This window comes from Diplotaxodon limnothrissa, linkage group LG19 (assembly GCF_057381915.1).
Source record: "Diplotaxodon limnothrissa isolate DT_005_m linkage group LG19, D_limnothrissa_male_GT1.1, whole genome shotgun sequence".
Taxonomy (NCBI): Eukaryota; Metazoa; Chordata; class Actinopteri; order Cichliformes; family Cichlidae; genus Diplotaxodon; species Diplotaxodon limnothrissa.
The window spans coordinates 15,012,566-15,024,458 of record NC_140614.1 but is presented as its reverse complement, the minus strand read 5'-3'; the positions used below and the strand labels follow the sequence as shown (position 1 = coordinate 15,024,458).

At 38.0% G+C, this 11,893-nt stretch overlaps 1 protein-coding gene across 1 annotated transcript in view; it reads right to left on the bottom strand.

Annotated features, from left to right (window-relative positions):
• Positions 1-2,192: 2,192 nt before the first annotated feature.
• LOC146611922 (semaphorin-4E-like) overlaps positions 2,193-11,893 on the bottom strand; it is a 66,185-nt gene continuing 56,484 nt past the window's right edge. Inside the window, exons 2-15 of the mRNA XM_085343415.1 lie at positions 9,098-9,197; positions 7,552-7,697; positions 7,319-7,381; positions 7,112-7,207; positions 6,072-6,171; positions 5,640-5,750; positions 5,354-5,502; positions 5,066-5,241; positions 3,960-4,110; positions 3,645-3,867; positions 3,429-3,547; positions 3,104-3,270; positions 2,976-3,025; positions 2,193-2,847 (exon numbers count right to left, since the gene is read on the bottom strand). Coding sequence (XP_085199541.1) covers positions 2,405-2,847; positions 2,976-3,025; positions 3,104-3,270; positions 3,429-3,547; positions 3,645-3,867; positions 3,960-4,110; positions 5,066-5,241; positions 5,354-5,502; positions 5,640-5,750; positions 6,072-6,171; positions 7,112-7,207; positions 7,319-7,381; positions 7,552-7,697; positions 9,098-9,191 — 2,088 coding nt within the window. The 5' untranslated portion in view covers positions 9,192-9,197 and the 3' untranslated portion in view covers positions 2,193-2,404. The remainder of the gene's footprint in view (positions 2,848-2,975; positions 3,026-3,103; positions 3,271-3,428; positions 3,548-3,644; positions 3,868-3,959; positions 4,111-5,065; positions 5,242-5,353; positions 5,503-5,639; positions 5,751-6,071; positions 6,172-7,111; positions 7,208-7,318; positions 7,382-7,551; positions 7,698-9,097; positions 9,198-11,893) is intronic.

The following is an 11,893-nucleotide window of genomic DNA, read 5'->3' as shown; positions in this document are numbered from 1 at the left end:
CCTCAAGTGCTTTCTGTTATCTAAACCCAGAAGGTTGTTTTCACATTGATCTACTGGGGTGGGTGGACTCACCTTTACACTCATTTTAAAGGATACTGATGATGCAAGGACAAATATTTTGGCAGCCAGTCCTTGTAATTACAAAGCCCCTTAAAGAGGACCTATAGTGCTTTTTCCCAGCTCCAACATCTCAATTCCTCTCTGCTTGTGACAGGAAGATGTAAACAAGCAACATAGTGGGCAGCCATGTGGATCAGCATTGCTGGTGGTACTGCACTATACTGATGTAGAAAATGAATACCCGTATAGTGGCTGTAGTCCAATCCAGTCGCTGATGGAGTGATGCTTAACCCCGTTCCAGACAGGCATGTGGTGCCAACATGCAAGGAAATAAATAATTCTGCTGCTACTAGCACTTGTAATGTTAGGCGCCCTTGGCAGATCAATGAGCTGACATGATGATTATACAAGATAAAAATCCAGGATAAAAAAAGAGTGTTTAAAGCAGTGTGAAGCCTGAGCTTTTTGGCTCATGTACAAATGTTGAGCTCATTATTTGAAACTTTAGCCATGTTTCATATGAACAGCTACTATTATAGCCGTATACATACATGTCAGAAAGTTTAAAAAAAATGAATAGTTGACCTTTAGGAATCACGAATGGCAATATTCATCTAGACTTTTACTGTGATCCTGATCCACATGAACAGCTTATGTGTTACAAGTTATGTGGTAAGATAATGTGGCATTTATTTCTCATTGTAAAAGCTGCTGCATGAGAGCACAGCAGTTCTTCCTGGCTGTTGTTTCTTGTAGCTCTATGGTGTAATCTATGCTGTTGTATGCATGCCTACCCGTACTGCTATCCGAACCTACAGCGCTTCTGTGACAGGTGTGTTAGCAATGCACAGCATAAGAGCGCACACACAGCTCTTTCAATCTAACACTCACCCAACCCAACCACCACTGCATATGCACACACCCATTAACTCCTGTGTCAAAGCCAAAGTTGTAACAGCCAAAGCACAGCAATGACTGGAGCCATAATCACAGTGACAGCTATATGTCATCCAATAGCTGCAGTAATAATCACTGCAGACAGTGAGAAGCTGGATGGACTAGCTGCCATTATTTCTGAATGCTGTGCTACAGGCTGAGCACACAAAGCTGAGGGTGCCCTGAATTATGCTGTGCTAGCAACCAGTGCAGCCTACTCCTTTATACATGATGCCATCAAACAGCTCAGCCAATCATTGCAGGTGAGAGGAAATGTAAAATGTACTTAAAGCTTTCCTCATCATCCTTAATTGAGTACGTATTTAAAAAGAAATGTGATACGGTAGCAGCTTCCAACATGCATACTGTATGATTAGAATGGACTTTGTGGTGATACAAGAGGCCTGCACGCTGGTTAAAGTCAAATATTCAAAGATAAAAAATCATAGAAACATGTGCTTTATTTTTATTTTTGAAGGTTTTTAATTGAAAAAAACATTTTAATGTCTCTTATCTACAGCGGAGTCCTTAAATATCATAAGGCAGAGATGTCAAACTCATTTGACATTGTGGGCCACATAAGACCCACTTTGATGTCAAGTTGGACCAATTAGATTCAATTTTATTTATATAGCATCATATCTCAGCTGTTGCATCAATGCTCAACCAGTGAAACTCCTCTTTCTGTCAGTGTAAAGCTTAAGTATAAATTTAATTCTGACATATCTTCAAATAAGAAAGCGAAGTGAACTTTCAGCCACAGGTCTTAGTTTTTCTACATTATAAACAAATGCTGCTGTATTAAATGAAAAAAAATATGTCAACATGACTCTTTGGGCTTAAACTGTGATAAGCAAAATTGCAGGAAAATTTTCACGTAGGTCATTATGCAGACTTGTTTTTCTTACTGGAAAAAAGCAAAAACAAGAGTTTTTCTGTAATTTAATTGTTTTTCTATTATTTAATTACTTTGGTTTAGTATAAATGTAGCAAAAGCTGTGAAATTAAAAAAAAAACAGATAAAAGTCAAGATAAATTACATAACATTGTGCCTAATAAATAAAATACACAAACTCCAAAGTCCATAGGTCGACACTGGCACTGTTTGGCTCACAAATATGACAATAAAATATAATGTCCAATCATTTTATTGAATCACTGTATTTTGGAAGAGGTAACAATTTCAGTGGGTGTAATGATGCTGAGTTTGGAATTCCATGACTGTTTTCATATGGTCTGTTTTTTATTTCCTTTTTTTGCATTAAATGTAACAAAGGTAGAGGAGTAGAAGAAGAGCACCGGTCTGAGATCTCACAAACACTGATGCTATTGCCGGTGTCCTTTTGTGCTAGCATCCTTCCCACTTTGAAGCGGGCCTTCCTCCATGCATCTTTAACGTGCTTGGTTCCTAATAATTACAAGGCCTCATTTGATGGTTGTTGCAGTTCTTGTTGCCACGTCGAATGTTTCCTTTTTTTGACTTTAGGTATCCAATCACCATAAACACAGCTTTGGAAAATGAGACCAAGGAAACAACAGCAGCCATTATGCAAACAGCAGCCCTCAGGTTCGTCATAATGGCATCAGTGTCGTGAACCTTAACAAGGTACTGAGCAATGGTTTTTCTGTGGACTCTGCCCTTCACTGCTTCTACTGTCTCACATCTGTACAGTCCAGCATCAGAATAGGAAGGTCTGATGATGAGACCCAGACTCAATACAGTGAATTGTGGACCAAAATGAAGGACGTTGTGAGAAAAGTACCAGATGATTGGTAGGTTGGTGTCAGGGGAACATGGGAGGAGCTGAGATATGTTGACGTTGAAGTAGACAGTGACAGGTTTCTTTTTTGCTGAGGGACAGATCAAACAAAACAAAAGCTCTTTATATCTCCATGTTGTTGTAAATGGTAAAAATTAGTGATCTGTTTTTGTCAGCCTGCACTTGCTTGCACTGCAAGAGAATGAATGCTGCACTTACACTCAGAGGGTGGGCACATCGTGATGTCTCCATTACTGAGACTCTGAATCCTAGAAGGAGGGAAAAACCTTCATTTAGTCCAAAGCTTAGCACTCTCGCTCTTTAGCATGGTCAGTAATTTGGCTTACATTGATGAGTTTGATGCACCAAAAACCGATGCACACTGGCTTCTGATCTGGTCCCAGCCACAGTATGGATCTCTGGCAAGAAGGCAGTCATCACATGATGTGTAGCGGCTACAGTCTCTAAGATTAATCTGAACAACTGCATTACTGGTGCCACTGTACAGATGGCCCTACAGGGAAAAAACAAACAAACAAAACGAGTTTACAGCCATCTCTTTACAAGCATATTTAAATTACTACTGCTCAGAGCTGAGTAAGACAGCCATTAAACTCAAGTTAAAGATTTCCCAGCTTAGTTTTGCATTTGGACAAAATTAGTGAACCTTACAGTCTTGGAGGAAAGCTGCAGGAAATCCACAGGCTGAGGCTCTTTAAACAGCTGCAGCTCCTCAATGATACGCCCGTCCTCACCTTCAAACTTCACCGCCTTCTGCAGCCAACCAGTATCTGTGGGAAAGAGAAATGAATCCATCATGGAGCTTCATCTGTCAGTGTGATTCATCTGTCTTGTGTGATTTTGTTACTGGCATGGATGAATGTGCACCTGTGCCGACGAACATAATCAGGTGCTGTTGTCCATCCAGTGACGTGACTTGGTCCACTACAATGTTCGAAAAATGCGTCATTGCCTTGAAAAGCAGAGGCTTGCCAGTCATTGGTGAAACCACACCCTCCATCAGAGGGTGGTTCTTTACAAACAACAGCGTTGTGTCTGAGAGGTTCAAAGAGCTCGTCAGGCCGCTGGCACGCATTTCATCATCAATGCACTGAGTATATGACAGAAAGCAAGTCAGATTATGTTGTTTTTTATTTAAAAGGAAAAAGTCAGTTAATATATAAAGTTTGGCTTAATACTCACTGAACCAGGGTAGGGGGATGGCTCCTCTCCTGTGTATATGTCCCAGTTCCCAGTATCCAACTCAGTCAGAAACCTCCCACTAAACACCTGGCTGATGTCTGACAGCTTGTATGCACAGACAGCAGAGTGACTGCAATCACAGGAGGGCTCCCTGCAACAGATACAAAAAAATCCCTACAGCATATATATGACTGCTGATACACTGCTTATACCTGTACTTGGTATTTGTTTGCAACTTAACACAAAATGTTTTATCTCAGAAAATAATTCTAATATTTCACTTGAAAAAGCTGAATTAAATTTATTTTGGTATGTCTCATTTTGTCATGTAATGACAGCAGCTGTTTTAGCCCATATTAACCACATTTTCCCTGCAGACTTGGAAAATGTTCCAAACAGACTCTTGTAATGTCAGGAATGCTTGGCCGCCTTAATTTAGTGCTACAGAAATGTTCTTTGAAGCTGTTAGGTGTGGTTGGGCCAATTATCCCTCTTCAGTAGTTCCACTGTGGTGTCACTCTCTCTCTTCTTCATCTCTTTACATGCACCCTTTTCTTAAATCTCTAACCCTGATTCATCAGTAAGTAGGGGTTTTCTATGATCCGCTGTGAATGGAGATACATCTTCACCCACTGGACTTGTTTCCTTTTCTGATAGCTAGTTTTGAGATACTAGACCTCTGAGATCATTATCAGCCAGCTTGTGGTATCTGTTGTTGTTTATTGTCTCTTGTGTTTGTTCACTTTTACTCTGCCTTGTGATTTAATCCTGAGATTATTTACTAGGTGGCTTTGTGACAAACTACAGAAAGTTCTAAGAGAAACATGGTGCACCACCATATTTCTAGCAGTGAACAATTGCTGCAAGCTATGATGAGATGACCTGAGCTGTCGTGCAAGATTTTGATTAAATTAATTCACTTTGACCTAAAAATGGCACCTTTTATATATTTATCTGGACATCCATCACCCAGTCGCAAAAATCATTTAATCAAACTACACTGGAACATTGAACTCATGAAGTCATTACAGTATACTGTTGCTTTGGTTTTATCAGTACTGTACATGCAAAATAATGATGCTATAATACAAATTAACACAGCTTACGAGTTGGAGATGAATGTGGCGTAGAAGACGCTGTTCCTCCAGTCATTCTCGTCTGAGAGGAGAAAAACATCCTGGACCAAAGATGGTGAGCCAACATCTCCAAATGGACAGTTCAGTCTGGCTTTCAGGAAAGAAGTCCACTTTTGCTGTAGTGTCCTTTTGCCCCCCAAGTCGCTCTAAAACCAAACCCATAAACAATTGTAACATTTGTGCCACGTTACAAAGACATTTATTGCACACGAACATGGCCTTGATATTTTCTTTATCAGATGAGTTTACAGTAGCTACCTTACACACACGAGCAATCCTGGACACTGGGATGCTGCCGTGAAGTTCCTCCACAGCATTTTCATAGAAGAACAGAAACACGTTGCCATCTTCACCCTTGCTGCTATTTTTGCTTGCTTCAATGAGGCTTATGGAAATCATGGTGGGATCTGGGTCAAACCATTTACAATATGAGATCAAATAGTTAAGAGTTTTACAAGGTGGAGCTATTAAGGTCTGTCTCAGGTATCTGACACCTTATAATGAGGTACATAATTGGGTTACATGTCCAGAAAGATGAAATTACCATTTAACCAGGAGCGTTTTAATTCAGTCTTGACAGGGTTTAGTCCGAATCTCTGGAACACCGATTCTGTACCCAGAAAGTTTGTCGAAGCAGCAGAGTACAAAGTATCACCTTTTGAGTGGAGAGGAAAAAGCTTTAGCTTTCTGGAATCTCATCAGCAGGGATAGCTCAGTAGGTAGAGTGGTTGCCCCATGATCGGAAGGTCGGGGGTTCGATTCCCCTTAACAGCTACCCTGAGGTACCCCTGAGCAAGGTACCGTCCCTACACACTGCTCCCCGGGCACCCAATGGCTGCCCACTGCTTCACTGAGTGAATGGGTTAAATGCAGAGAGCAATTTCCCCACGGGGCTCAATAATGTACACACTTTCTTCTTCTTTCTTATGCCAGACTATTATTCATCAAAGGAAGAAGAATACATACAGCTACTCACCATCCATAAAGGTCGCAAAGCGTTGGTAGGGGTCAAAAGGAATTTTCCCCCGACCTGTTTGTGTTTTTCTTTCCAAGGAGAGCGTTCCGTTTGTTAAAGTCTGTTAAAAGATTAAATCATGTTTAAGGGTCTCACGTTATTAATCAGTGTGGACAGTGTTTTCACTACATGCTAAACTTTACAAAGTACTATAAGCTGTTACAGTAATGGCAGAGTTTGGTGTAGTATTGCATTTTCTTGTCATATTTTTGACTTTTGTTTCTTGTTTTCATTTTTATTTTTTCAAGCTGAGTTTTTGTGTTGTTGTTCAGGTGCACACATTTGTTCTAGTCTCCCGTGTGTATAGTATTTGTCCTGCTGGTTTCCTCATGTGTCCTGCACTTTCTCTGTGTGTGATTGTAAGTAACAAAAGTAATTAATTTCATGCCAAGTGAACTAGCATGCCTTATTCATTTTCATGCCAAAGGGTAAATAAAAAAATCGAAACAATATCTCTGACTCTCTATTACTAAAATACCTAATTATGAACTGTAATAAGGTTAAATAACCTTGTTCTGCCAAACCTTTTTTAATAGCCTCCGATTTCATCTAAAGATCACCAACTAGCACTTCATTTTATATTTCCTTAATAAATAAATCAATAAATATAATGCTGCAAACAATATGACTGTTTACAATGATGGTACAAACAGTTAGGCTAAGATTATCTATAAAGCTATTTAGCAACCATAGATGACAGGTCAGTCCCTGAAGTTTAATATTTTACTGTTGAAGATGTAAAGTAATAAAATAAATCCCACACTATATAAAACGGTGTCTGTTTGAATATTATGCATTATTTCCACTAAATTGTTAATTTTATATATTTTTGCTCTGTTGCTCCAGCTGCAAATTGAAACACAAGCCGATGCTTGTCTTTGGAAATATATTCATCATCTCTTTTCCCATTTCGGATATTTTATTTTCCTGATTTAGTGGCATATCCATGTCTTTACGTTTGGTCCTGTGTATTCTAAGTTTGCTTTTACAAAGATACTTACCATATAGTCACACACAGGGTTGAAAGCATTTGTCCCACACACAAGCATTTTACTGTCCCCCATTGTGTGCAGGGTCCTGATAAAGTTATCACATTCCTGTTGGAAGACCATACAAAAATAAAAGAATAAAGTCCCAAACTGTAAGTTGTGTTTGGGAGTGAAAACCTCCACGTAGAGCTGATAATATTTGCTAACTTTTTACTATACCTCAGCACTCTTGCCCTTCATCTGACAGAGGTCTTTATCTGCAGAGCTCACAGCCCATTTATTCTGGAAGAAAAAACTACTGGTAATGACCAAGACTCTTTTATGTTTGACAAGCTTCTTATGGTTCTCTATTTGAGTATTTTGAAACCTGCAGATTAATTCTTTCACATTAAAAAGGGGTCGCCATTCTGAAGTAGAGCACAGCGGTCTACTCAGACAAACAAAGGTCATACCTCGCTGGTCTGTTTGGTGATGTCATCCAAGCTAAGGGTGAGCACTTTCCCTCTGGCACCAAGGACAAGCTGACCAATGTCTTCTCTTACCATCAAAGAGCTCAAACTGTCAAAGCCAGACTCTTTGAACTGTTTCAAGTTTATGTCTAGGGCAGACAGGTGGACAAGGAGCTTGAGGTTATCATTCAAACCCATGCATTTTAATAATGTCCGCTTTGATGTGTTATGTTGCGTAGTCTATCAAGTTTTCAACAAAAATGCATAAATGCCTGTTTTATTATAACTGTGTGCTTTGATTTAGAATATTCTTAATCATATATATTGTAATATATATGTATATCAATGCTTTGTCGAAGGTGACCCTACAAATATTTGCCTAGGTTAGGTCAAAAAGCTGAATTTTAGCTGCATAATAATGGTTATAATAATAATAATAATAATAATAGTGACATTGCTCCAGAAACCAATTAGCATGACTGTTAAAGCATGATGGTGTATGCAATGGATTTGAAGGAGAAACAAGAACCCTTGACACCTAAAGTGAGGGGATCCAGTGGCTCTGATATGCTCTGGCATGATGTGGGTGCACTGTTACCAAAAATAAAAGGTCACTGCATAACAATAGAGGATTATTCTGTGATAACCTTTCATCATGTGATGAAATATTACAATCGTGATAGAACTGGTGTCTAGCAAGATGACAGCCAGTCTATAGAGACAGCGCTTCAGATTATAAAGTGCTGCAGAAAAAGTGTTCGCCCCCTTCCTGATTTCCTGTTATTTTGTATGTTTGTCACACTTAAATGTTTTAGATCATCAAACAAATGTAAATATTAGACAAAGATAACACAAGCAAGTTTTTTAATGAAGGTGTTTATAACAACATCCAAGGAACTGCAGGTCCCACTTGCCTCAGTTAAAGTCAGTCAAGACAAAAACCACTGCTAAGCAAAAGGAACATACGGGTAAAGGCTCATCTCAGTTTTGCAAGAAAACATCTTGATGATCCCCAAGACTTGGAAAAATACTCTGTGGACTGACCAGACAAAAGTTGAACTTTTAAAAGGTGTGTCTCCAATAACATCTGGAGTAGAATATATTTGTCTAATATATGCTATGTTATGTTATATTTGTCTAATATTTACATTTTTAAATTAATTTTTAAATGTATTTAAATCTGTGTGACAAACATACAATAAAAGGAAATCAGGAATGGGAATAATACATTTTTCATACCTACTTATCCGATCACCAAATCTAGACCTGGACTGAAATGTTAGGCAGTGATCTCTGACACCAACTTTAAAACACCAACATCTTCTGTTAATATTTTCCATCTCTCCAGCAGAGCTCCTTTAGTGTTATATATATATATATCTATATATATATATATATATATCTATATATATATATATATATATATATATATATATATATATATATATATATCACACTGCATAGTATATAAAATAATTTGCTCTTCATTAGTCACTGTGTACTGCTGTTAGGCTCTCTTTCAAACTATCATGTAAATAAGATGTCTTACCTTGGAAGGGAACGCTCCTGCGGGGTGTGTTGCTTGATGCAAGCCCTTCACTCATGACAAGGAAGCAGTAAAAGAATGTGATAGGATGCGTCATCGTAACCTATCAGACAGGGAGAATAGCAAAATGGCCATCAAGTTGAAATGACACAGATTAGGTCAAACGTTCAGTGTAATGCATGCTGCTTATTTCCCACTGGCACGGGAGCTCATTTCGGAGAAGAAAATAGTGAGGAAATCACAGTTTCTGTTGTAATACATAGCCATCACAGGCTCACTGCAGTTGCTGGTGTGTGGCAGCCGAACCAGAGGAATCACAAATGCTCCACTACCATAGAGGAATCATTGTAATCACGTATTTGGAACTTATTTTGATTATTTTTTGCAGGTACATGCAGTTACTGACATCAATAGTGCAATGCAGAGTGATAGTCTAAATGGTATACCATGTCAGGGCCTTGGCACCATGTTTGTCCAAATGAAATCATTGGGGAGAGACAAATGACTGACAGAGAACATTAGGTCATTAGTGGCAATAATCAGCATTTAATTAAAGCCATGTGTTGTTTCCTTGTAACCATCACTCAGGTGCAATGCACGGTCCGAACACTTATAATTAGAGACTGGGCACATTTCAAAGTAAATGAAAGATATCAAATTATTATTATTATTATTAATAATATCATTAATATCATTATATTGTCTGGCTCTTCAATTAGCAGCACCCAAACTCTATCAACATTTTCATTGACATTTGTTTTCCTGACCCTTTACTATGTGTTCCTGAGGCCATCAGTCTCAGGTCTTCAGTCTTTATTTTTACACAGCAATTTTCACTTGTTGCCATTCCAACCTTGCGCCACAAGAGGGGGTAGCTAGACTGTATTTTCAGCAGAAATGATCGCAGTCACAAGGACAGTGAGTCAGAAAGCTGGTTTGATGCTTAACTCGTGATCTTGTAGAATGTGTTCTGAAAGCCTTTAACAGGGCAGTGCAAAGACATGAATCCACAAAGAAATCTGAGAGAACTTGCACCACCTTTTATCTCATATTAAGTGGATGATTTTTTTAAGACTTGTGAGCATGTTCGTGTTTCTATTTGCACACATATGACAAGCCACAGTTCCATAATTAGTTAAAAATCTGATACGACACATAAGAAGATTGCTCCATATCATTTATCAAGCTCATTAAAGATTTCTTTGCGATTTGTAATTGTGTTTATTAAATCTGGGGCTGCAGTGGAATAATAAGCAGCTTACTTAATGGGAATTTTTGCTCCTGTGCCAACAAACAGAATACGTGCCTGAAGATATGCTGTTCAACCTGAACTCAGACGACTGGGAAGTGTTTTCAGCTTTTTCTGTTTGTCACTGTGTGTGATGGACTACAGACAGATGTGACACGTGAAGGAAGGATAAACACGGCCAAGATTCAAATTAAAGTCTAGTGTTTTGTTCTTTTTACCGTCAAACACAGAGTTTTTTATTGTTTAAAGAATGTGGTGCCATTTGATATCAAACCATCTTGCACTTGTGACGCCATAATAAGTACCTCCACTAAGGGGGGGATGTATTTTTCTGATAGCATTTGCGTACGTGCATGGGTGCAGGCATGTCATTCTGTATGTAAATACAACAGCGGGAGAGGTTTTGAATGAATTCTGATAAAACTTGGTAGGAGTGTAAAGTAGAGTCATGTTAACAAACCACTGAAATCTGGCTTACATCCACCAGGGTCTTTAAGGTCAAATCTATGATTTATTGGAAGAAAATTGATCCCAAAAAAATGTCTTATAACTATAAACTGTGATTTTTACAAGTGCACCGTATAAAGGTTTAAAATATTAGGTCACATTTGACCTCTGACCTCTCCTTCAAGGTCAATAGATTGATTTCAATGTCAAATTGATATTAAACATATATATATATATATATATACAACTATTTAAAACTATGTTTCTTGCATATAGGTATACAGGGAATAATTTGTGGGGATTCTAGTGAAGCTTTCATAAAATGTCTTTTTTATCTTCGAGACTATGCTCACAATTCTACGGCCTTTAAATATCATCTCACATTTGACCTTTGAGTTAACATTTACATTTCACCTTGCTTTTCTGTCAAGTTGACCTGGAAAGTATATATCTATATCTTTAAAGATAACACATACGATAAGATAACACTATAGAATAGTAGTATATCATTATATCATAACCTCAAGTTATTCATTTACAGTTATTTGCAAATCAATACCTATTATCTACATAATGTTTATATTCAAAGTGCAGTACTATTTCCAGAAAATAAGGTGCCTTCACATGTGTGGACTTTATATTAGAATTTTGAGAATAGTTTTAAGGGTAGGGTTAGGGGGTTAAAATCACCCTTGATTAGCTTCTTAACTGCTGTTAGTGTTTTAAAGCTGCTTTGAAGTTTTCAGTTTTTCTTTCCCTGTTTGGAAGTACTGTTTGGAAGTACTGACGAAACGTGATGAAACTATGGCGATTTTACCCCCTCATGCTAATCATTTCAAATTTATTGTGAAATATTATAAATATTAACACTTTAAGTTTAGTTTTTAATTGTATATAATTTCTGTTAATCCTCCTGAACCTCATGTACTTATGACTAATTTGTAATATTTTATTTATTTATTTATTTTAAATGACATCAAAAACATCTGTAATGAGTTGTAATCAAATGTACATAATTTAAGCCACGCCTCTCTGTAGACATTATGGCCCCGCCCCCACCAGGACAGGCTTCGGTTTACGTTGGTTTACGGGGCGTTGTTTTC